Raw genomic sequence first — 25861 nt, 5'->3', positions numbered from 1 at the left:
ATTTTGCTGAAATTACGGTGCATTTCCCGTTTTGCACGCTAGAGGGAAACCTCGTCACAGCCTTCTACAGTACAGCCCGGCTCAAACCTGTGAAGATGCCTATAAACCATAACCACTACACAGCGAATAATCATTCATATATTTCAGCCGCGTGGCAGACTAGTTTCTGCTGAGAACCTGGCTGTGTGGACAGTTTTAATGACCTTGATCGTTGTTATGGGGTTGGGGACACTCTCATGAAACAAAAGGCACTCATCCAAATTTCCTTTCAGAATTATTGATGGAAAAGTCCCATTAGTGCGAGCAGAGTGCATTTCGCAGTATTAATAAGCAATGTTTTAAAGGACTTTATGCAAGAGGAGGCATCCGTGAGAACGTGCGCGCCGGTACCGGCGACTGTTGCGCTGGCGAGCTGCAACAAAAGCCTGGCGAGCGACAAAGCCAGGAAGAGGGGAAGTCGGCCCCAAATCTGCACCCGTGTGACGTCACGAGGTTTCCTCAAAGCCAGTGGCCGCGGCTGCAGCTACCGACGGAGGCAGGGAGGGGGGAGCGCCAGCCAGCCGCCGTCTCCCAGGTCCCCCATCCTCGCCGTCGCCGTTTTGGGGTGTTTTTTTTTTTTTCTTCTTCTTCTCCTCCTCCTCCTCCTCCTCACTTCTTCCTCCTCCCAGGGTCATTCGGTTCGGCTCGATCGCCGGCAGCGCGCGACGACGACGACGACGACGATGGCCGCGTCCCCGTCTTCCGCGCCCTCCCTCCGCCTATGACCGGGATCCCCGACGTCCAGCCGAGTCTGGAAAAGGGAGGCACCCCCCTCCCCCCGCACCCCCGACAGGTAACGCGAGGCCGGACCCGGGGCCTGGTTTCCGCCTCCCGCCGGGGGATGCTGCGGCTCGGGTGATGCGTTATTTCGGGGTTCGGAGCGGGGCGTGGGGATTCGTCGCCGCGTTCCGGCCCGGTTCCGCGGCGGCTCATTATGTAACCGCGGCTGACGTGACGAACAAAAGCCGCCGCGCCGCCGTCGGCTCGCGCCTTTTGTTTGGTTTGTTTGCGGGGTTTTTATAGGACTACGCGAGCCGCCCGCGTTGTATTTTCATTCATTAATACGCGGCGGGCCCGGTTACTGTGACCGGAGCGGCGCGCTTCAGCCTTGAACCCCACCGCTGGAGCGCCTGCCAGCGGCGGCCATTGTTTTTGTTGTCATTACGCGGCGGCGGCGACGATGCTGTCTGGCCCGTCCAGGACCGGCCCGGCCCGAGAGGGGACAAGTGCGCAGCCTTCAGTCTGCGGGTTTTTACGTTCTGGGGTGACGTTTTATTTCCCCCCCTCCAAAATACACACGAATGATGGGGAATGTTGCTGTAATAATATGGTTTTGATTTGTGGGGAGATTTATGACCTTCTGCTGATTGATGATCATATATGTGCCAGTTTGGTTTTTAGTTGTCTGGCTTTCTGCTGAACACGTACTTTTTTTGATCAGTGTTCCTTTGAAGCATCAATACGCGGGAATCGGGTATCAGTTTAAACTGGACCCTCGTGTGTGAGAGAAACACTGAAGGCAACTGAAGGAAATGCAGATGTACACTTATACTGTACTCAAAATATAAATCTTTTTACAATATGCTGCTTCTTAAAACGGATGTACTGCGCAGGATTCTTATCTTACCAGAACGCTCCTGCGATGCTGCGTTAACGTATCAATATGGCGCAATGGTTGCGGCATAGGTTCGTAGTGTTCAAGGATGACGTTTAATATTGAGGAGATTTGCTCTAAACGTGATGTGAAGGGGGTGGAAAAAAGTTGAAATTCCCAACGGTTGGCATCTACGTGGTTAACTCGGTCTCCGGCAAGGCCGGTCCGGGTGGATGTTGTCGGCCAGACGCCTCGGTTCTGCGCGCGATCTGGCTGCGGCCGGAGGAAAGCTGGGTGATTTAGCAGCCATTGAACAGGGAGGGACGGGAAATGTGCTCTTGTTCTTAACAATGACTTTTTCTATTTCTCACGTGAGGTTTATCGGGGGAACGTGTGGGAGGGCGGTGCTGGGGAGGGATTTCGTTTTATTTGTGTATTTTTAAACTCTCTTCTCTGTTGTTTCCTTCCAGGCTGAGTCACCGGCGGAGTGTGTGACGGCAGAATAAGAGAGAGAGAGAGAGAGAGAGGGAAAGTGTGTCAAGTCCTGTCAGACGGAAAGGAAGGAGAGGAGCGGGACGGGAGGAGGTGCAGGAGGAGGCAGCGGTCGTCTGAAACGGCGCGTCAGACAGACTGACTGGTCAGGGTGGACGCTGAAGAAGCGCCAGGGTTCAGAGCCACCATGAATGACCAGAACGTTGTGAAGGAGGGCTGGGTCCAGAAGAGAGGTCAGTGATTGCTCGCACAGAGCTGTTAGAAACACGCTTTTATATCTGGATGAAATCTAAAAATTTGTCTTAATAATAATCATTTCGAAAGCATTATTTTGGTGCCATAATGAGTTTTTGGAGCGAATTGTTTCAATGGCTCAGAATATTGGGAGATATTGTGATTATGTACATATTTTGCAGGTTTTGTTTAGTATAATGGCTGCACAGTGCTCCGATTTAACCAAGCAATTTTATGAACATAGCAAATAAACGGATTTACCTAAACAATTTATTGCAAAATTTCCTTATTTTAGTTTAAAATGACTATGCGCTTAGAGATTTTATTCTCTGAGCAGCAACACAATATTGCTCTCCACCTGCTTGTATACGATCATTCATTAGTTTTAGTTTACAGTTCTTGCAGCACATCTCCAGATTTTGGCCACTTTCACTTTTTAATCATCATTATCGTGTGCAACAAAGTAGCCCAGCGCAGTTACACTCCCCCTGTAATGCTTTACCCATGAGGGCTGAGAACTGCTGATTTCCTAGCCCTCCTTTACATCTGAAGCCCGTCAGAATCAGCATGTTCAGCCAAACAGACTCCCTGGCAGGACTGAAAACAAGGCCTGGATTTGGGAGGATGGGCTTGGATTGGGTTTTAATTTTTCTGTATGTACTGTGTGGAAACGTATTGAACATTGTTCCACTAGCGCTGTGGAAAATATAGGTGGTCTGGCACAAAGCTGAGAGGGATGGAAATTGTTTCCTGCACGGTAACTTTGGTTCATTTTTTTTTTTTTTTTTTCTGCGCCGCCCCTCTTTGGAAGACCCATTATCACAGGTGTTGACAAAAGCCCAGATGCTGTAGCTTTTGTCTCCCTCTGCAGTGATGCTTGGGGTGGATGCATCTTCTGAGATCCACTGAAGTTGGTTTGCAGTAAAAGGACAATATGATTCATTTAGTGTCTGTTCATATGAAGCAGCTTTAAATTGTTATTTTTTTTTTTTATTGAAATGTTTGCATGCCATATTGTTTCATGGAGAGATTCTTTGTTTAATCCAGGAGAGTACATAAAGAACTGGAGACCACGGTACTTTCTGTTGAAGACTGATGGCTCCTTCATCGGCTACAAGGAGAAGCCGCAGGACTCGGACCTGGCGTACCCTCTCAACAACTTCTCTGTGGCCAGTAAGTGTCCTTCAGAATCGTGTGTACAGCTGGCTTATGACTAGACTTGCTTTGGTTCCCCATGATCCTTCATTGCAATTCTGAAGTGATTGTTGCAACTTTGGTCCCTAACAGAGTGTCAGCTGATGAAGACAGAAAGGCCAAAACCCAACACGTTCATCATTAGGTGCTTGCAGTGGACCACAGTCATTGAGAGAACCTTTCACGTTGAAAATCCAGAAGAAAGGTGGGCCACTCCTCTCTGCACATCACATGATCGTGATTTTGTTTTGTTTCTCACCAAGAAAATGTAAAATAAAATTCTCCCTGTAATGAGAATATCATCCAATGTATGCAAGGTAAAATATCTCTGGTCCTCCTGGTGAATGGTTTTGTTATACTTTACTACCAAAAAATGTATTTATTTATTTTTATAAGTATGTAAAGGAAGTGAATTGAGGAAAAAATGGGATCTTGATTTATAATCTGTGCCCATAAAAACTACATTTGATTTGCTTGGTATTTTTCAATAATACTGATTATCTGTAGCCCTGGTCTTAAAATGACTCATACATCAGGTCAGTATGTTATTACCTTATCTCTCCTGAATCATAATTCAACACCTCAGATAGTGACAGTGCCGTCATGATGGCATCAGCTGAGTCCCGCAAGGTCATGTGACCGGTTTATAGTAAAACGGTGAGTCAGACCAGTCATATTAGAGTGCTGACATCACTTTCCATCTACCAAATTGCATTTTAATACATTTCCCATTTAATTCTAAATGTCCTCTAGAGCCTAGCTTGTTTAATTTGAACACAGCATCCACGTTTAGCAATATGCAGGGATTTTTTTTTTTTTTTTTTTGCTCTCTTTGCCAATTAAAGTTGTCCCAAATGAGTTGTAAACCGATGAATTCTTGTCGTGTGGTTATACACCCTTACTGAACAGAGTATGGATTATGGATGTAATCTATACTCTGTGCTGAGTATGGATTGCATTGTGTCGTGGTCAAGTTCATTATGAGGGTAGATGAAGGCCCTCTCTTCCCTCTGGAAAGGCAAGATGCATGAGAAAAAAAACTTGACACCTTGCTTGCAGAGGCTGAATCTGGCCGGTGGGTTTGGAGAGAGAGTTGAACCGGTTCAAATCAAATTCAAATTCAAATTTTATTTGTCACATACACAGTCATACACGGTATGATGTGCAGTGAAATGCTTTCTGCAACTGCTACAGACCACAGTATTGCAAATGTTGCAAGTAAACAGTGAACCAATATGCAAATATTGCAAACATAACCAAGTATTACACTTTTACGTCTTTAACATAAAATATGTGTAACTGGTAGGGTGAAGGTGTGCAAATGAGTTACAGTTTTTTACAATGTTTAAGAAAGAAGAAAGAGCCATAAAAGAAAGAGCAGTAAGGGCAAAGTGATTATGTGCAAAGTGGTTTTGTGCAAAAGAGTCCGGAGTGATTGGAGGTGAAAGTGCTGGAGTTCTATGTACTCTTGATGTTGAGAGCTTGGACAGCCTGCGGGAAGAAGCTCCTCCTCATTCTCTCTGTGTTGCACTTCAGGGAGCGAAAGCGCTTCCCTGATCGCAGCAGAGAGAAGAGTCCATTGTTGGGGTGGGTGAGGTCCTTCACTATCTTCCTGGCCCTGGTGCAGCACCGTTTGCCGTAGATTTACAAACCTTTAGGTTTCTGTGGAATTGATGCTGTGCCAGTCACTTGGTATACTGACGCTGTGTTGCCGTGGTGGCCAGGGACGAGTGGGTGGAGGCCATACAGATGGTGGCGGACAAGCTAGCGAAGCAGGAAGAAGAGGGAATCCTGTGCAGTCCCACTTCACAGATCGAGAACGTCAACGAGGAGGAGATGGACACGTCCATAAGTCATCACAAACGGAAGGTGGGACCATAGAACATGACCACTTGCAGTCCTCCATTAATCATCTTCCATTTCAGTAATTAACCCAGTTTTCATTGGTCAATTAATTCAGGATTTGATTGTCAGAAATTACTGTAATGAGGCTGTAATCCGTATCATTATCATCTTGTGATATTTGTGATATTAGTTCTGAAAATCTTGTGATCATTTTTTTTTTTTTTTTTTTTTTTTTTTACCTTTTGTTACCCTTGTCCAACAAAATTATTTTAATCATCCAAAAATGTTAAATGGCTAAATCTTGAAATAAATGATTTTAAGGAGTGCAGAGGGGAGACTGGACAAAAACATGCTTCCCGATGAGTAGGAAGTCTAGCGCAGACAAGACCTTATAACGTCTGCACCATGTAAACAAGGGTCGTTTGTGACACCAGGCTTCTAATCTCATATGTTTCTCTTTCGTTTTTCCCCCCACCTACAGACAATGAATGACTTTGACTATCTGAAATTACTGGGCAAAGGCACATTTGGTAAAGTGATTCTGGTCAGGGAGAAGGCCAGTGGCACATATTATGCCATGAAGATCCTGAAAAAAGAGGTCATAATTGCAAAGGTAATGTTTCCTGTCCTCCATCCCGTTGTAATTCCAGAATCATACAGTTTTGTTTTTTTTTTAATTCTCTGTCTGTCTGCCTGCTTCTCAGGATGAAGTCGCCCATACCCTCACAGAAAGCAGGGTTTTAAAGAACACCAGGCACCCCTTTTTAACTGTGAGTTCCCCTGTGTTCTTCTCCCGAAACCTTGTCTAATTGTTGAAGAGTTATGAAGTCAGTCAGGTAAACAGTCATGTCAATTCCTACTCTTTCCAGTCCCTGAAATACTCGTTCCAGACGAAGGATCGCCTGTGTTTTGTGATGGAGTATGTAAATGGTGGTGAGGTAAAAGGGCTCTTTTCCCATTACACTAACACCGCAAGCAATGTCCTTTGTCATTATCTTGCTCCATATTTGCTATTAGCATAGACTTGCCTCTCATGTTCAGTAAGAAGGTCCACCTATTTTCTATTCAGAAATGCTAAATATATTAATCTTGGATTTTTTGGGGTGTTATTATCATGTTAAATATCAAAGTTTTGTTCTTGGTGCTTGTTCCGACAGCTATTTTTCCATTTGTCAAGAGAACGGGTGTTCTCGGAGGACCGCACGCGTTTCTACGGGGCCGAGATTGTCTCCGCTCTGGACTACTTGCACTCTGCCAAGATTGTTTATCGTGACTTGAAGGTAACGTATCTCCTGTATGCCCGTTCGTGTCCTGTTCAATTATACATGCGGTATCTGAGCTCAAAGAAATCAGTTACATGAGCCGTTTGTTTCTTCTAGAGATGGTTCTGCAATTTATTGTCATATATTATAAATATGCGGATTACCAATATCAATACATCAAGGTTTCATTTTAATGTTTTAGAGAGATTCTGTTTTTATGGCAGAAAATCTATTTTCATTTTACTCATTTATCACTGCGATTCTGAAGTGCTAGTCAGTACAGTGATTGTCGTAACTGTCAGGACTGAATTATATTGCATTCCATCATTGTGTCTTGCTCAGAGACACAATAGTAGTAAGTGGGGTTTGAACCTGTGACCACTAGGCCAATTGTAAGTTAATTTATGAAGAAATTCATGAAGTGGTGTTTTAAGATGGGAGGAGCCTGATTATTGACAGCTCTCACTCATGCATCTTCCTTATTGTGGATGAACTAAACCCATGGCCATCAGTGTCACATCGTTCTCTTTGTATCGTTCCTTCTTTTTTTATTTCACTGGTTCTAATGTAATGTTCTAATGTAATTAACTTCCTACAGCTGGAAAACCTGATGCTGGACAAGGACGGCCACATTAAAATCACAGACTTTGGCCTCTGCAAGGAGGGCATCACCGACGCGGCCACCATGAAGACATTCTGCGGGACACCCGAGTACCTGGCACCAGAGGTACAGCGTCGCCATGCTATGTAGTGATTCAGTGGAACTTGAACCGCTCATCCGAGGAATTAAAGTAAAGCATAGGTGTGGGTCCCATGGTTACGCTCACTCGTCACTTGCGGTGACACCCTGTTCTTTTCTAAATCTTCCTGGCTGAAGTGTTGTGCAGGAGATGGCAGTGATGTTATTTCTCTGAACACAAGGTCTTCATTATGTCAGGATAATCACATTTATGACAGACAAGGCGCATATAAATGTCAACGCTGTTAAGAAATGTACTCAGTTGCCACTATGTTAGGTGCAACCCACTACCCCATCCATCACTTTCTGCACCAGGTTTGAACAGAGATTTTGGTGCTGCTACAGGGGTCTCTAGCAATGTGTTTCATTACTGGTTCATGCTCTTCATCCAACCAGGTACTGGAGGATAATGACTACGGCCGGGCGGTGGACTGGTGGGGTCTGGGCGTGGTTATGTACGAGATGATGTGCGGCCGCCTGCCCTTCTATAACCAGGACCACGAGAAGCTGTTTGAGCTCATCCTCATGGAGGAGATCAAATTTCCCAGAACCCTGTCCGCTGACGCCAAGTCACTCTTGTCTGGGCTGCTCATCAAGGACCCCAATAAGAGGTGTGAACTTGTCCCCGGTAGCGTGTTGTGTTGCCAGAGGCAGCGGTTCCGTTTCATATTAACAATGGAGATCGGAGACAAGCCCCTCTAAATGTAGTTCACTCTTCTAAAACGACCCAGTCGCCTCCTGACTGACTCATATCTGCCGTCAGAGCGCAGGGAAAAAAATAATGTGTTTATCAGCTGTACAGTCATCCCTCCATATCTGCAGGTTCCGGGACACCCCAGCAGATGCTCAACCCAGTCATTTATCATCTAAACTACAATTCATGTATATGATTGCAGATTGGTTTGTCAGTACAACAGTATACCGTGTATTGAAGTAATGTTTCACACAGACCCCTCTGACTGCTTGGGGGAAGAAGCTCTTTCAGTGTCTGGCAGTTACAATTCTGATGCTGCGGAACCATCTGCCAGATGGTAGGAGGGAGAACAGGGCATGTAAGGGGTGGTGTGAGACCTTCATCATGTTCCGAGCTCGATGGATGAGGTGCTTCTCGTAGAGAAACATGGATGCATGATGCAATCATGGATTCATACTGTACATTTTAATTCTAATGGGGGCGGGGTTGAATTTGCTGTGTTGTTCAGACTTGGCGGAGGTCCGGAAGATGCCAAGGAGATTATGAGACACAGCTTCTTTAATTCCGTTGACTGGCAAGATGTCTACGACAAAAAGGTACCATTTTTATATAGATGTACTGAATCACATTTAAGGGCTTGACTGACTTGTAATTATTTCAAACTGTGAAGATTATTTGCAATGTGGTTTAGTAATAATAATAATCCCGGGCGCCTGTCATGGCTCCCCACTGCTCACCAAGGGTGATGGTTAAAAGCAGAGGACCCATTTCGTTGTCTCACCATGTGCTGTGCTGCAGAATAACACAATGACAATCATTTCACTTTTACTTTTATTACTCCATGCATGTGTATTTAATATAAATGAATATATTTATATGGTTATAACCAAGGAGGGCTGAATTTATTGCAGAAATTGTCAATTTTCACAGGTCTGTTACTATAAAAGTAATTCTTTAAATACTTGATTTTGATAATTGTGATACTTGTGTTTCTATTGTTTTAGAGAGTAATTCCATGAAAAATTCTTTGTCTCTGCAGTTGGTCCCTCCCTTCATGCCCCAGGTGACGTCTGAGACAGACACTCGCTACTTTGATGAGGAGTTCACCGCACAGACCATCACAATCACTCCTCCAGAGAAATGTAAACCTTTCTGCTCCTACTTACTTGCATCACTTGGTTTATTTCTCCTCCTTCCCCCTTCTGTCATAAAGCTCTGTTTTTTTTTTTCCACCTCCACTGCTGCAGATGATGAAGACGGGATGGACTCGGCTGACAGCGAAAGAAGACCACACTTCCCACAGTTCTCCTACTCGGCCAGTGGACGGGAGTAGAGCCATCGAGAGGGGGCCACTGCTGAGTTCGAGGCCATTTAAGGAAAATTCGTAGCCATGATAGGACAAGCCTCCACTCGGTTCTCCTCTCTGCTTGTTTTATTGATGTGGAGAAGGTTTTTTTTTTTTTTTTTTTTTTTTTTTTTTTTTTCCCTAGGGGGGGTTCAGTGGGACTAACAGGGGGCTTTGCACAGTGGGCCAGACTGATTTGTCTACCCACACTTGAAAGAACGTTAGAAGGAAAGAGTCTCAGTGTTGTTTACGGCTATTTTTGAAAATTATCTGAAAAAAAAAAAAAAAAGTGTCAAATTTCAGTATTAATTTTTTGCTTTTAATTTTGCACTTGTTTTGAAGGGCCGTCTTGGGGAACAAAACCAAAAATGTTGCCTTATGTGTGCAGTGGATTTAGTTTCATGCAGACAGACAGGGTTGAGGGGGAAATGCTGTATATTATTGTGAGGCTCACTGATTATTATTTTTTTTTAATTTGATTTTTTTTTCCCCATTTATTTTCCCTCTTGATTTAGTAAATGGGAGCACATGTACTACACCCATTATGGAAACGAACGCTCTCCTTTCATAAAAGAGTGAAAGAACAGACAGGGAAAATGTGTGAGAGTGTTAGAGTGTGTGTTCTACGGGATTATTATTATTTTTTTTCCTCAGAGATAAGAAACAGGTTTTATGTTGCAGATATACACGTAACCAGAACTGCCAGCTACTGTAATCCACTCAGGCAATTCAGCTCAGCGCTCTGCTCTACTCTGCACTGGTACAGGTACAGGGGCGTCTTTCTCACAGCAGGGAGACCCGCAACCAAACACACTCCTCTCTTCAGCAGATAAAAACATTCAACACACACAGGCATTTGTCTATTGCGTCCTGCAGCTGTTGTAAGACACATTCTGACTCTGGAAAGAATAGTTTGTTTGTGTGTGTGTGTGTGTGTGTGTGTGTGCATGTTCACCTCACCACTGGTGAAACTGCCATGCAATATGTGAGTGATTGTTTAGAAGCCCGTGGCAGTGTTTTGAAAATGGAAGAATGGGTGACCCCTCCCTCTAACCACACCCATCCTTCTTTTTTTTTTTGTGATGTAAATATGCAATGCCTTTTTTTTGGTCTTGGTCACAGAAATGAAATGAAGAAAAGGAAATGTGTGTGACTGTAACAATGAAAGACATGGCTGACAAGTGGTTTCAACACAGCTTCTCTGTGATCTGAGGAAGTGAAATAGCTGGACCAATCCCTGTGTTTGCTCTGCGGTTTCCATGGAAGTTGGTTGCCATGGTTACAGCCTCCTTCCAACTGTAACCCCTAAGTGGAGCCGTCCAGACCCAGCAAGGGTCATATAGTCACATACTGTATGTGTGTTTGGTTTGAGTGAGTTTTTTTTTTTTTTTTTTTTGGACTATGAAGGATACATCAGGTTTTCAAATGTCTTTTTTTTTTTTTCCTTTATATTTTTGTACCATATGTGTAATTTGTTTATTTATTTGCCTGACAGTATTATTCTGTCTATTTTTGTGTGTGTATCTTTAGGTGGATTGAGGCTGTGACACATTTCAGAAATTTATTTTTTCCCTCCATTTGTTTTGCTTTTTTTTTTTTTTTTCTTACCAAAACACTAGAGCAAGAATCCCAGTAGTGGTCTTGCATTGCCGTTTCGTAGTATTTATTTTCAGTTCTATTAAAATTGTTGAAATTTCAATCCCTGAACGTGTGGTGGTGGTTCCATGTCAATTTGGGTCTCCACAGCAGGGGGCGCTCATGATCACTAATCGGCACTTAAACCATAGAGATGCTTTCTGTAGACTGCAGTCTAGTCGATAATTAATTTTAATGAATTAGGACTGAAAACATTCTAACTCTGTAAACACATGTCCTTTGTTATGCCAAAAACCAAGAGGCCCTTAGGGTCAAACTGAATGAATAGAAACCAGAACAAAAGTACAGGAAATGAGGAGACCAAAAAATGATTGTCAGTGACAGCAGGACTGGAAATGTCCTGGAGAGGTCCTGCCCAAGTAGTCATTGTTCTTCCAGCTCACTGTTCCGACCTAACAGATGCCAGTCACTTTGTGTGACAGTTTGACGTCACCCCCCTCCTCTGCCGGTATCTTCCTGGCTGATGTCTTGCTGCAGCCTGAAGAGATTTTCTTGCCCACAGAGCACTGGAGGTATCCTGATGAATGAAGGGAATCTTCCCCAAACTTATTCTGGGATGGCAGGAGGCCAGTCCACATCGACAGACTGAAAGATAGACAGTGGATCGATATTTCCGATATTTCTGCATATTTTCCCGGTAATAAGTGAACATGTAGTTCTTATTCAAGACTAATATTGTTAGAATACAGGCAATCATGAGATGTTCGGAGTTGTACCTCCACATCCAGCTCCAGGATATCCACTTCAGTCTTCATGAGCTCACCCAGGTTGGGCTTGGTGCGGCCGAAGTCTCCATGAACAAACTCCTTTATGTAGCTTCACAAAGAGTGGTCAAGGAATATGCTGCATCTTTGGTTTATGTGGGGAAGGACCGCGACGTGTCAGTGTGTCTACAGTTCTGAGAGATAAAAAAAAGCAGGGGGGGGGATACGTGCCAGCCTGCGTGCGCAGATGCAGGTAGAAGTGATGCGGGTCCAGGTAGCGAGTGCTCATGGTGTGGATGAGACGCTGTCTCACCGCCAGCGGTCGGCGATGCAGGACCCTGAGGGGCGTCTTCTGAGCGACCTTCAGCTCCTACAGCACAGAGCAGGAAAAAAGCAGCAGGTTTGCACATTATTAGAGTTATCTGATGGGACTGGCATGTTTGTTAACATAAATTACTTATGGGGTGCTGTTGTGAACCAGGGTTTTATTGCAGAAACACTACAGGTTTTAAGTGGGCAGTGGTGGCCTAGCGGTTAAGGAAGAGGCCCTGTAATCAGAAGGTTGCCGGTTCAAATCCCCCTCCACACCAATCCCAGAAATCACCTTGATGTCGGAGATGAACTCAATGTCATTTTGTACTATGGATTTCTGTGTCCAGATCAGAGCGCTGTAGGACTTTGTCTTCTCCTCCTCACCTTCCTTCATGTGAGCCACCGCCTCTCTGTGTAAAACACACACACACACAGAGAAAAGAGGGTTAACCGCTCATGCTGTATTTGTACATGAACAGCACTTCAGACTGTACCTGGTTACGATCTGGACGTCCCTCACTCGGATTTTGTCAGATGACTGATTGATTTCCTGTAGGTTACCAATAGTAAAAAATATAACATAATAATTATCGTAGAGACATTTACATTTATCAGACGCCCTTATCCAGAGCGACTTTCAATCAGTAGTTACAGGGACAGTCCCCCCCTGGAGCAACTTAGGGTTAAGTGTCTTGCTCAGGGACACAATGGTAGTAAGCGGGATTTGAACCTGGGTCTTCTGGTTCATAGGCGAGTGTGTTACCCACTAGACTACTACCACCAGACATTTTTTCTTTATTATATTATATGCAGGGCATCTCTACCTCTTGTAGGAGGTGCACTTCCATTTTATTGAATTTTGCCCTGTGTGGATTCAGCAGCTCTACTGCAAATGGACGACCTTTAAAAAAAAAAAAAAACATTAAAAAAGTTGTGTTATATATTACAATTATACATAAAACTATTAATGAGAAGAGCAAACAGATACCATTCCCAAGGGTCCTCACATCCACATCTTCTCTTCCTGATGAAGAGAAATTAAAACCTGGAGAGAGAGATGTAGACCTGAGATCTAGCTTCATGTGTGTCCTCGTGTCTAGCAACGTGTCATAAGCACCACTCACCGTCAGCTTTAAAAGCAGCCAGCAGTGGCTGGGTGATCAGCTCCTCCACCGACGACTCCATCCTCCTCTCCCCGTCAATCACCCACGGCGTCTGGGGCAGCGAGCGCGAGAACTTATTATATCTCCCTGGGACAGATGGCAAATGTAAGAAACACTCAGGCCTCAGTTATAGCCCATCATGATTAGACAACAGTGGATTTAGTTAAGAAGCTGTAAGTAAATATAAAGTGAACAATATGTGGACATATCATGCTGCAAAAGTACACTGATCCAGTAGATGTTCTTAAAGGTCCTGTGACAGGAAATGTTTTTTTTCCTTTTAGATCAACCTTAGTCGCTCCCTAATACTGTATCTGAAGTCTCTTTCTGAAACTCCACCGTGGTGCAGAATCACAGCCACTTTGATCCAGTCCCCCAATGAGATTTCCCAGAACGCGCAGTTTCCTTGTCTGTAGCTTTAAATGCTAATGAGCAGGAGAGCGGCCTATAGACGTTGAGGGGGCATTCACCAAACACAATGTTTGATGCAGACAGGAAGTTGTGTCAGCGTTTTTCATGAAAAAAATAAAATGAACCCACCGGTTCTTCAGAGGCTCGCGTAATGTAACAAAAAAAAACAAAAAAAAAAACATTTGTGCTCATTTTTACATCCAATCACCGAGCAACTGCAATGCTTCACTCGTTTGGAAACCATGATGGTCAGATGTTTTAGGGGAGGGGTGGGAAATTACGTCATAAGGGGACAAATTCCATATCCGACCATTTGAGCTGCCACTCTGTTGGAAAATGTATATAAGTTATCATGCAATTACCTTTTATTTCCTTTTTGACATTTATATCTCAGATGTATTAAACTGTATTATTCTTTTTAATATGCACACTATATTTAATCATTAGTCTCTTGGATGAGAAACTGGTGGGCTAAAGGTTGTTTGCAGAACAGAATGACCGCGACTTGATAAGAGGAGGCCTGCAGCCGCAGCGAAGCAAGAAAACAAGAAGACCTTGCGATGGAGCGTCTACCAAGAGACAACCCTACATGCAAATTATAAGCTTATATGGTGTGATCCTGTGATGAATGTACCGCCCTTTATTAAATAAAAAGAGAGGAAGCGGAAGAGACGGCAGAGCTTTTGGAGGCATGGTCGTCTCTGATCGCTCTCCTTGCAAGTAAAAAGAGAGCTTCGTGTCATATCTCTCTGGTTTATAAGTGTTGGATAAGACGGATAACTCTAACACACTCTCTGAATGGCCAAAACACTTGTCACACCCATCACCATTTCTAGCCACTGCAGGACCATAGACAGGCTAGGGGAACTCATATTAATGTTAAATATTCTCACAAAGTGACATTGTCATGTCATGGGACCTTTAAGATGTTCTAGAATGCTTTCTTAACACATCTTTCCATCTGCAGTATCCATTCCTCTAACATTTCTGTCTGAAACTGTTACTAATTGTGGTATAAGACATAAAGTGACATACTGGGTGCAAAGAGGGGCAGAACTTGTGATCTTCACATTATATATGTAGTGGCTTCTTCATAGACTGATTTGTCTACAGCGGCATCTACAGGAGTGGAGGTTGTAGTCGCACGCTGATTCTCATCCCATTTAATGTCCCTGTATCGATATTTTCTAACACCCCTACATAAGCTCCTTTTTTTTCCTCCTGGCATATTAAACAGAGGTGTGCATCCTTTTATATTTACTGTACATGGAGATATGGAGTAGAAGACAACTCACCAGCAACGAAAACAGACACATGCAGACACGTCGTGTCCAGAGATGCACAGGCTGTCTTTACTCTTTGAGGAGGGCATGGGTACTCCCTGCCAAGAAACGTGCAGGTCATGGGTACTCCGCACACACACACACACACACACCAATACTGTGTCTCTAACAGAGTCTGAAGCAGTAGGTGCTTTGCCAAAGTTGTTGTCCGATGTAACGAAGCATAATAACCCACCTACAGAATCTGTCATCTGAAATCTTCTCAAGCGCCTTCACAACCGCCATTCTAGTGAAGACAGACTAAGCAGCAGCGCACATAGAAAATGAAACAAGTGTCATGATACACTACTAATCAACTGATTGGAAGAAAAAGAAGAGGGATGTATTTAATGTCACGGAGCCTTTTGTCACATTTAACACACCCCCAGCCCCGCCTGTGGTCCCACCTCTTTGTTTTTTGTTGGTTTAAAGCAGTCAGAACAAGTACCAGCCCTGTATTAAAAAAATGAAGAAAACAAAAAAAAAGACTATCGTTTTATCATGGCTCAACCATCCCACAATGAGAACACATGTAACACAATGTCATTTACATTTATGGCATTTTTCAGACGCCCTTATCCACAGAGACTTACAATCAATAGTTACATGGACAGTCCCCCCCTAAAGACACTCAGGGTTAAGTGTCTTGCTCAGGGACACAATGGTAGTAAGTGGGGTTTGAACCTGGGACTTTATACTCTTCTGGTTCATAGGGAAGTGTCTGTTTGTATTTCACCCCTGAAGCAGGGTGAAATAAAAAATATCTCGGAAGAGGACAGGTTTGAGTCCCACTTACTACCAGTGTGTAACTATGTAAGACAATTAAGCCAGAGTTGCCCCGGGTAGCCTCTGAAGAAGACCATTGGTTCAATGTAATGTAATGATATGACTCACAGGAAATGGCAGTCTACATCGGTTTCAGGGTGTACGAACCCAACTCCAACCTCGAACTGACTCTGCACAAGACCAAAAAATATTAATAAAAAGTTCAGGGTGAATCAGATCACGGATTCTAATTGAAGTGATTGTCACTTGTGATACATAGCAGCACAGCAAACACTGAGGTGCCCTGTGCAGAACACTTGCCTTTGGCACAACAGGGACGGCCAGCTCCTGTGACAGCATTCCCTGCAGCGTCCACTTAAAAGCCTCCTTGACCTGAATGACATCGTCTTTATTCAGGCACAGGCTCTTCTCCCTAAACCAGACAAGAACATGCATATATATACGAAAGGAACGCTCAGCAGACCAACAGCACATGAGGCCTTTGCTGCATACAGTACCTGACTTCTTTCTTTACATACAGCCAGCAAGCATGCTGCGAAGGACCACCCATCAGAGAAAAAAGACGGCGTAAGTGCGAGCGAAGGGGTGATTTCACATTTCGATGCGTTATGGAGCCTCACCTCTCTGACGGACAGCTGGGCTGGGAGCGAGACGAACAGCACCATGTTGTCAAACTCATAATCTTCAGACTTCACCGCTTCTGAAACCTGAAACAGACACACACACACACACACATACACACAAACACACAGGATGGATCTGGCAACGGTCAAGAGAGGACAGTTCAGCCAGACCACCAAACAGAGCCACAAGCACTCTCTCTTCACGGTTCTTTCGCATTTTTACAAAAGCTGATGACAACCCTGAAAAGCTTGACTTAAACGACCAAGCCCGAGTAAAATGGACATGACGTTCAAAAGGAGACGAGCGGCTGCAGCGGTGCTGGAATACGGAAGCAAAGCACGCAGCATCAGGTGACGTAGTTCACCACGTAAAGCCACCAAAGATACTACAGAGCTGTGATAGATTTAAACGCTGAAGCTTCCTGGTGCAGTCTTACAGGAACCACGTACTTCACATTATACATTCACGTGTCAGTTCCATGTCAATGACTCTTCAACGACTTCATATGTTTATTTCTTATACCTGGAAAAGTCTCTTGTCAAATTCTGGGACTTTTCCAGCTTTTGAACCCTGTCTCTTGACAGTAGAGTACCTTCTTGGAGAAGTCATGGCTACAGAAGCCCTGCAGAACTCCCAGACATGCGACACACACACCGGAGTCAGGCTCTTCTCCATTGGCCTGGCCCTCGGACTGACACGATCCCAGCTTCACTTTCTTCGATGGCGGCCCTTCAGCCTGTTCCTCTGCTGAGCTGTCATTTTGTGCCTTCGGTCCCATGTCACTTACAAAAGCAAGGAGCTCCCGGCTCGTGTCCTGCACAGCCACCAACAGAAACACAGTCAACAACAAAATGTCAAAGGTCAAAACTGCATCTGTTGTCTCTTGCCAGTAAAGGTCCACACGCCTCATAGGACTGGCAGTACGAGGACGGGGTTCCCACGCAGCAGAACCGGAGAACGCAGCGGGCGCAGCAGCCAGCGGCCAGCAGCTTGTGGGCGAGCGGCCGGTCCTTCTCCTTCAGAGGCAGCATGATGGTCGCGGGCAGCGGGGCCTGGGAAGGAGGAAGACGGAGGAAGTCCACCAAACATGCGCGTATTCTATACTATTATTATTATTATTACTATTACACGACTACTACTACCTACTACTACTTCTACTATTCGCTGGCTCGCAGATTGAAGGGTTGCGTGCTGGTTAACACACACGATCAGTCGAGTACCGACCAATCGATGCGTGCAGCTTTTATCCGATAAATTGGTGGAAAGTGACGGGTAAAGCGAGATCTGTTCACTTTTTAGTTCTTACTCTATTAGAGTGAAAATCCTTCCACGTTTTAACAGACGGTGTCCCTGGTGTCGTATTGCTTCGCACGATGACATCTGCGATTTGTTAACAGGCCTGTATTGGTCGCGTACCATATGACGTCATCGTCGTGCGACAGGTCTTTTCTCTGCGAGGTGTCGGATTGGTCTGTGGACGGAGTCCAATCAGAGTCCATCTCAAGATAATCAAGAAGTTGCGGTTTTATTTATTCGGAGGTGCATCGGTCTTTTCTGCAGTCTTCGCGGAACACGTTTTTATCGACATTGAGCCAAGATGCAAGAGAATTTGTCAGCGTCAATACCTTCGATCGGAGACAAGCCGGACCAGATCCGCTTAAGCAACATCAACGCCGGCAAAGGTGAGGCTTGCGGCTCTGAAGCAGTTCCTTCGTTTAGTAAAGCCGACTATCGGCGCGCCACATCGGTAGATGCACGTTGGTCCGCTGCGAACCGGCCATTAACCGCGCAGCCAGAACTGGGGCAACACATATACACATATAGATTCAATTTGTATTCGCAAAGGAGCTGGGCAGCTATATGCGTCGAGTCTGGTACTTCCACCGATCAGATTTGTGCCAATATGTTTACACGGCACTATTCTGGCTCCATAGTTTTGTCTATTGCGTCTTGTCGTATTTGGCCATCTGGATTTTTTTGTCGGACCGCATTATGTGACGCCTGACATAGAAATAGAATAAAACGCGTTTTGTTAATGACTTCACACTGCATGCGAGTAGTGCGTAAGTGTGCTTATACTTTGATCGCTCTCTGACATCAGTCCTTTGATTGTCGTGTCCTTGTGTGTCAGCTGTCGCTGATCTTATCAGAACGAGCCTAGGGCCAAAGGGCATGAACAAAATGGTAACGCAGGCTTCTACATTAAAATTGCTTTCTGGATCTTTTGCTTATTTAGGTTATCTTGATTTTTATTTTATTTTTTCTACTCAGATCGTGGATGGTAAAGGAGATGTGACCATTACTAATGATGGGGCCACCATCCTGAAGCAGATGCAGGTCCTGCACCCAGCTGCCAAAATGGTTTGTGTTTTCAAATGAATCCATCTGATTCATTAATAGTTCACATGAATCCAAATTCAGCTATTGTAGTTCTAGGAATTTGAGACACTGCCATTTAAAGGGTTGTAGGACCAATTTATTACACAATACAACTGCCATGTTTCCGCACTAATCAAAGATAATTTCACAATTGGAAATAATTCTCAGTGTGTGGATGTGATACACAGTGAAATGTGTAGGCTACCAGTGAGCAGCCAAGAAAGGTGTTTGGGGACAGCACCTTGCTCAAAGGGGGACCTCAGTGGCACCTTGACTGTTTGTGAATCATCCACCTAGACCGCTAGACCACCACTGCCTGTGGATTCTTGATATTTGTATCCAACCAAATGTTACGTAAGTTTAATTAAAAGAAAAAAAATTGTTGAAGGCCAAAAGACTACACTCTGTACTATTTACTTTAAACGTAATTGTAGATGCCTGCAGAGTCGATCACAATCTTATCAGCTTGACCAGCACTACAGGGAGGTCCCTGGGTGACTGGTGCATTGTTATGTTAGATGTTTTAAAATAAGACACGAGTTTGCTGTCTTTCAGTTGGTTGAGCTGTCCAAAGCCCAAGATATTGAAGCTGGTGATGGCACAACATCTGTGGTTGTGATTGCTGGAGCCCTGCTGGACGCTTGTGCCAAACTGCTTCAGAAAGGTACGTAATGGATCCATTACAAATCTTCCCTTATTTCTTCATACACTTTCTTGTAGGGTTTTTTTGTTTAATTTCTGTGGACGTCCATGTAGCTAGAAGAGCTTTAATTTCTTCAGCACTCCCGAGTTACTGGGGACTGGCATTCCACTGTTCACTCTTCTAAAGCTCCACCCACCGCTCGTTACGTCACAGGTTCTCACTAATAGACCAGCGAAGTTTAGGGGCAGTAATTTTTTTTTCTGTGGGGAAGTGTGGCACTTGATCCAAAATTGGGAACCAGCTCGGGAACCCAAGCAGTGGAAAATGGGTAAAAGTCCCAGGATGAAACCCCAGAACAACCATTGTGTCCCGGAGAAAGACTCTTAGCCCTGAGGTGCTCCATTGTAAGATGTGTTAACTTCGTTTTTTCTTTCACTCTTTTCTTCAGGAATACATCCCACCATAATTTCTGAGTCCTTCTAGAAGGCAGTGGACAAAGGAGTGGAGATCCTGACCTCCATAAGTCAGCCGGTGCAACTGAGCGACCGGGAGACGCTGCTCAACAGCGCCACCACCTCTCTGTGCTCTAAGGTGGTGTCTCAGTACTCCAGCCTGCTGGCACCCATGAGCGTGGATGCTGTGATGAGGGTCATTGACCCTGGCACCGCCACCACTGTTGACCTGAAAGACATTCACATTGTGAAGAAGCTTGGGTGAGTCAAGGATTGGGTTTGGTGTAATTGCTCGAGAGCTTAATTATTTGTTTCTCTAAAGTTGATGGAGCTGAAAAAATATCGGTTGCATTTTAAAGTGAGTGAGTTAAGTGTAGTGTATTGGTGTGATCCGATCAAATTCATACACACACACAACGCTCACGATGAAATTTCGTGATTATTTGTCTGATTAGTACCCAATAATACACTGAATATTATATGCTGAAATAATTGACCGTGGAAAGTTCTATACTAGCTTTAGCCCTTACATTTATATTTGATCGTTATTTATAGGCTAATCAAATTGGGGATATGAAACCTTCTGTGTTGTATTTTTTTTATCTTTTACTTACACAGAGGGACCATTGATGACTGTGAGCTTGTTGACGGCCTGGTCCTCACTCAGAGAGTGGTGAACACGGGAGTGACCCGTGTGGAGAAGGCCAAAATTGGCCTTATCCAGTTCTGCCTGTCCCCACCTAAGACGGATGTGAGTCTAGTGGAGCTCCTGAAAGTGCTTAGTTTTTTAGACTAAAGCACCTCGTAATGAGAAGTGAAATGCAACTTGTCGTATGTTGTTTGTAAGGGGGGTTCTGGAATTTGGTTGAAGATTATTGGTTGATGGTTATTAATTTTTTTATGTAAATGTGGTGATAACAGATGGACAACCAGATTGTTGTGTCTGACTATACTCAGATGGCCCACGTTCTCCATGAAGAGCGCTCCTACATCCTCAACCTGGTCAAACAAATCAAGAAAGCAGGCTGCACTGTGCTGCTAATCCAGAAATCCATCCTCAGGTGAAGGGTCTTTATTTCTCTGAGAGGTTTGGAGAGTTATCCAACCCAGTATCCTCCTGGCCATATGTCTGGCCATAAATGTGTTCTTGTTCTGTCATTTTATATTCCAATAATGAATTTGCTGCAGATATTTAGAAATTATATTATCTTAATCTAATAAGATAAGATAAGATAAACCTTTATTAGTCCCACAAGTGGGAAATTGCACTTGTCACGGCAGAAAGTGGACAGAAGCAGAAGGTAATAGCAGCAAAAACAGAGGTAATAGCATGACAAAAAATAAGATAAATATGTATCTGTATATATGTACAAATATACAATTTAAATAGTTAACAATTTAACAGAATGTGCCAAAGTGTGTGTGTTTGTCTGTGTATGTGTGGTCAGCTGTGAGGTCTTTGTTATAGAGTCTGACAGCGGTTGGAAGAAAAGACCTTCTGAAGCTCTCCTTCCCACATCGTGGGTGCAGTAGCCTGCCACTGAAGGAGCTGCTCAGTGCTGTCAGAGTTTCCTGCATGGGGTGGGAGATGTTGTCCAACAGGGATGACAGCTTAGCCACCATTCTCCTGTCACTCACCACTCCTCTCACTAACCGACCACAGTATGTGAGAACTCAGGGCTGTGTGTCAGACACAGTTGTCTGCAGGTAGTCCAGGATCCATGTGGCTAGATGAAGGTCCACTCCTGTGTGCTCCAGCTTGTCCCTCAGGATTGTGGGTAAGATGGTGTTGAAAGCACTGGAGAAATCAAAGAACATGCTTCTCACAGTGCTCCTAGCGGTCTCCAGGTGAGAGAGGGAACGATGTAGGAGGTGGATGATGGCATCATCCACTCCAACGCCAGGCTGGTAAGCAAACTGAAGCGGGTCCAGTGATGAGCTCACCATAGGCCGAAGCTGGGCCAGGATCAGCCGCTCCAGTGTCTTCATCAGGTGGGATGTCAGCGCCACCGGCCTGTAGCTGTTGAGGTCCTTGGGATGTGGAGTCTTTGGCACTGGTACCACACAAGAGGTTTTCCAGAGCTGTGGGACTCTCCCCAGCTTCAGGCTCAGGTTAAAAATGTGCGCCAACACCCCACACAGCTGATCTGCGCAGGACCTGACAAGCCTTGAGCTGATTCCATCTGGGCCCGCTGCCTTCCTGGCTTTCATCCTCCTCAGTTCTCTCCTAACCTGCATGGTTGAGAGAGACAGGCTGGAGCCGTGTGCTGGATGGGTGCTGGATGCCGTGGTTGGGGAGGGGGAGCAGTCAGCGGTGTGAAGTGTAGAGGAGGTGTGAATAGAGGTGGGGCTGGGGGGTTTAGAGGAGGTGCGAATAGAGGTGGGGGTGTCTGCAGCAGGTGCAGCAGGCTGCATCAGAGAGGACAGTTTGGGGGGAGAGTCAGTGGCAGATGAATCAAACCTGTTGAAAAAGTGATTAAGCTCATTTGCCCACCTCACATCCCCCACCGGCAGAGAGTTCTTTTCTTTGTGGCCTGAGATGGTTCTGAGGCCCTTCCAGACTCCGCAGACATTGTTCTGCTGGAGCTGGTTTTCCATCCTCTGCCTGTAGCTGTCCTTTTCATCCCTGATTAGTCTTTTTAATTCCCTCTGCACCCTTTTCAGCTCCTCCTTGTCTCCTGATTTGAAGGTCCTCCTCTTCTGCTTGAGGAGGGCCTTGATTTCTGTAGTAATCCAGGGTTTGTTGTTTGGGTAGCACCGTACAGTCTTGGTGGGTACGGTGTTATCCACACAGAAGTTTATGTATTCAGTAATGCATGTCACAAGGCTGTCAATGTCCTCCCCATGGTCGTCACACAGCACATCCCACACAGTCGACTCAAAACAGTCCTTTAGAGCCTCCTCGCTCTCCTCAGACCATCCCTGTACTGTGCGGGTGACTGCTGGCTCCCTGCGCACTAAGGGCTCGTACACAGGGACAAGGTGCTCCAGGTTGTGATCAGATCTTCCCAGGGGAGGGAGAGGTGATGAACTGTATGCCCCTTTTGTCCAGATCGAGCTGGCGCTGCGCTTGGCGGAATACGCCCGCACTCTGGGTGGCATGGAGTCCTACTGTGTTCGCGCGTACGCCGACGCGCTGGAGGTCATTCCTTCCACGCTGGCAGAGAACGCTGGGCTCAACCCCATCTCGACTGTGACAGAGCTGCGCAACAGGCACGCTCAGGGCGAGAAGACTGCTGGCATCAATGTCCGGAAGGTGGGCTTCTGCAATATTTGATTGGGATAACAGCTAGGGATGCACCTATCTGGCCCTCTTAGTTCCGGTAACAAACACCTGGTGTTTGGATGTTGGCCGATCCAGAGTACCAATCCGATACAAAAAAAATAAAATAATAACTTTTTATATTTTGGAAATCTTAGTGTCTGTTCCTCTCTCTCTCTCTCAGGGTGGTATCTCTAACATTCTGGAGGAGCTGGTGGTGCAGCCTCTGCTCGTGTCCATCAGTGCTCTGACGTTGGCCACAGAAACTGTGCGTAGCATCCTGAAGATTGACGACGTGGTGAGTGTCCTTGAACATGGCTGTAGTCTGTACCATGTACTCTGCTCTAAGACCGTTCTTAGCATACGTTACATGTGCTAAAGCCCACGTTTCACTTTGCGTTACAGGTGAATACTCGATAAGGGGTGGATGCTGGTGTTGGAACACTGTCGTCATGATTCTGTTCTTTCTTCATGTCCACAGTCTGAGGCTGTGTTTGGATATCGTGGCATAATTTAAATAAAATGTTTTTTCGTTTTGAGATTCTATAGCGTGCATGTGTGGCTTTGTTCATGACTATTGCCGCTGTACCCTAAAATGTACATATTCTAACTAAAATATGGTGATTACTGAACTTGTTATGGATTTAAGGATTGAACAGACAGACAAGTTTAGCATGGGTCCACATGGAAACACTTTATACTATAGTACAAAGCCATAAGGCTATGGATGACTGTAAGGGGTTTAACATAAAGCTCACTTATTCTAAAGGTATTTTAAAATGTCTCCATTCCAGAACAACTACGCTGAAAATGAATGTCTCATTCAGCACAATCCATTCAGGTGCTGTTCCATATTAAGCCATTCTGGCTTTTACCACTTTCAGACAATTTTTTTTTGTTTACCCGAACTGTTTGAAGGCCTCCAATCCGTTCCTGAACTGGTGGCTTGTGTCTCTGTCCATCACTATGAGGATGTAAGGCTCATTACCGGCTACTTGTGAATTAGAATAAAATGTAACTTGGTTACCAATGGTCCTGTTACTCAGTGTTGCGTCTGCGGAGCCCATCCCGGGACGCTTGGTGTAGTTGACTAAACTGACTAAAGCAGGGTGCCAGCCAACCACACGTTGCCATAAGAATTCTGATACTTGATATTACAATCGTTTTCCTGTTTGCACTCTCAGTAAGAGGGAGCCAGTGGTGGACCAGGTACACAAGCTGTGTGCTTGAGTTAAAGTAAAGACACACAATGTAAAAGTAAAACTCCCCCATTTAAATTTCCACTTGATATTTGCCTTCAGAAATGAACAGTGGGGAAAATAATTTGATTCCCCACTTACAAAACATGACATGGAACACTGAGAATATAGTGTCAATTGAGAATATAGTGTCAATTGTAGGTTTATTTGAAGAGTGAGACAGAAAAGCAACAAAATTGTTCATGAATGAAACAAATATTTTCATTCAGATTTCTGGCTTCCAGTCGTGTTTTATACAGTTGAGGAGCAGACGCTGGGAGCGTCTCAATTTCTTCTCTGTTTAAAAGACACCTGTCACAGAAGCAGTCAATCTATCCAGATTCCAAACTCTGCACCACGGCCATGACCAAATTGCTGAGCTCATCTTCATTGCTAGAACTCTGGTGACTGCTAACATTAGCAATACTCATCTCACTTTTATCCAGCGGATTATCAAAAAAAGTTTGATATTAAATAAACGTCTTTTAGGAAAACTGCCTGCTTTTCCTCCTTCATTTTTTTTGCTTTTCTTTTTGAAGCGCCACTTTTTTTGTTTGGGATCCATGTTATTTATGGAAATTGTGTCTTTATAAGTTGATCTAGAATTACTCTTGCAATACTATAGCTAAAATATAAAAGAACAACAACCTTTTAAAAAGGCTGTGAGTTGCTTGGCAGCTACTTCTACCTAGACTAGCCTTTAAAAAGGCCTGGATCCTGTACTGTTATTACAACTAAGAAATATAATACAGTATAAAATAATATGCTAGGACTTTCAGCCTGTTATAAGACTAGAAAATCATACTTCTGGTAAGGAATAGTACAGAATATAATATGCCATATATAAAATAGTATAATATAATTACAAATAATATATTATGCAATTATATAGAATAAGAGCGAGGGAGAAAGTCAAGGAGATAGAGGGAGAGAGATGCAATATAAAAGGTAATGAGCCTTTAAAAAGGCTTTTGGTTGTTAATCTTGTGATAACAAAGTATAGAAAACTGTATAGAGAGTACAAAGCAAGTTCTCAAGCTGAACTGTCTGAATGAGGATACTGACACAGGGGGTTTAATATCTGCAGTGAATTTTCAGTTGGATTTTGAAAAGTGCTCACAACACCTGATTGGCTGACTGGATGGAACAATTTTGCAACACTCTGAGTGAGAGAGTGGGTGAGGGGTAGCAACTGTCTACTACAGCATGCTGTCTGCTGTTCTAGCATCGAATGAGATAACCATCAGACAGAAGTAAAAAATATTAGAAAATATTAGAACTTGTCCAGTTTTAATCAACAATGCAAACTGATCATGCAGTTTGAATGTCATACAATTCATGCTCTAAATCAAAGCACTTTTGCTAATCATCCCATTTCTATTCAGCAGCCTGGTTATTACCATGGGAAAAGATAGGTCTCTCCCCATGATTTACGCATTGCAAGTTCTCCAATGTGAAAAAAAATGTTTGC

At 44.3% G+C, this 25861-nt stretch overlaps 2 protein-coding genes and 1 pseudogene across 4 annotated transcripts; 2 read left to right on the top strand and 1 right to left on the bottom strand.

The window, feature by feature from the left end:
• Nucleotides 1–419: 419 nt before the first annotated feature.
• akt3b (v-akt murine thymoma viral oncogene homolog 3b) lies at nt 420–9554 on the top strand. 2 transcript variants are annotated; one of them, XM_028971360.1, is made up of 15 exons: nt 420–574; nt 669–832; nt 2104–2358; nt 3407–3532; nt 3647–3758; nt 5278–5422; nt 5880–6011; nt 6103–6168; nt 6268–6336; nt 6556–6678; nt 7259–7387; nt 7796–8010; nt 8602–8689; nt 9133–9235; nt 9341–9554. In XM_028971360.1, exons 3-15 carry the CDS (start codon nt 2313–2315, stop codon nt 9424–9426), a joined length of 1440 nt encoding a protein of 479 aa, XP_028827193.1. In that variant the 5' UTR covers nt 420–574; nt 669–832; nt 2104–2312; the 3' UTR covers nt 9427–9554. The 2 variants fall into 2 exon arrangements, with proteins under 2 accessions (XP_028827193.1, XP_028827194.1); XM_028971361.1 differs by lacking the exons at nt 420–574; nt 669–832 and adding an exon at nt 1278–1303.
• Nucleotides 9555–11084: 1530 nt separating this feature from the next.
• Nucleotides 11085–17622, bottom strand: pus10 (pseudouridine synthase 10). Of its 2 annotated transcripts, none has more exons than XM_028971358.1 (18): nt 17559–17622; nt 17322–17468; nt 17009–17230; nt 16413–16499; nt 16290–16324; nt 16093–16204; nt 15901–15962; nt 15414–15459; nt 15203–15267; nt 14980–15065; nt 13235–13360; nt 13099–13155; nt 12935–13011; nt 12605–12660; nt 12403–12520; nt 12026–12168; nt 11811–11910; nt 11085–11679 (listed from the first exon to the last, which is right to left on the bottom strand). In XM_028971358.1, exons 2-18 carry the CDS (start codon nt 17445–17447, stop codon nt 11641–11643), a joined length of 1557 nt encoding a protein of 518 aa, XP_028827191.1. In that variant the 5' UTR covers nt 17448–17468; nt 17559–17622; the 3' UTR covers nt 11085–11640. The 2 variants fall into 2 exon arrangements, with proteins under 2 accessions (XP_028827191.1, XP_028827192.1); XM_028971359.1 differs by having other exon boundaries at nt 17563–17604.
• Nucleotides 17623–18013: 391 nt separating this feature from the next.
• Nucleotides 18014–23698, top strand: LOC114785211 (T-complex protein 1 subunit delta-like; annotated as a pseudogene).
• Nucleotides 23699–25861: the final 2163 nt, after the last annotated feature.

This window comes from Denticeps clupeoides, chromosome 3, assembly GCF_900700375.1.
Source record: "Denticeps clupeoides chromosome 3, fDenClu1.1, whole genome shotgun sequence".
Classification (NCBI taxonomy): domain Eukaryota; kingdom Metazoa; phylum Chordata; class Actinopteri; order Clupeiformes; family Denticipitidae; genus Denticeps; species Denticeps clupeoides.
The sequence above is the reverse complement of the archived record's forward strand: the minus strand, read 5'-3'. Positions and strand labels throughout refer to the sequence as shown.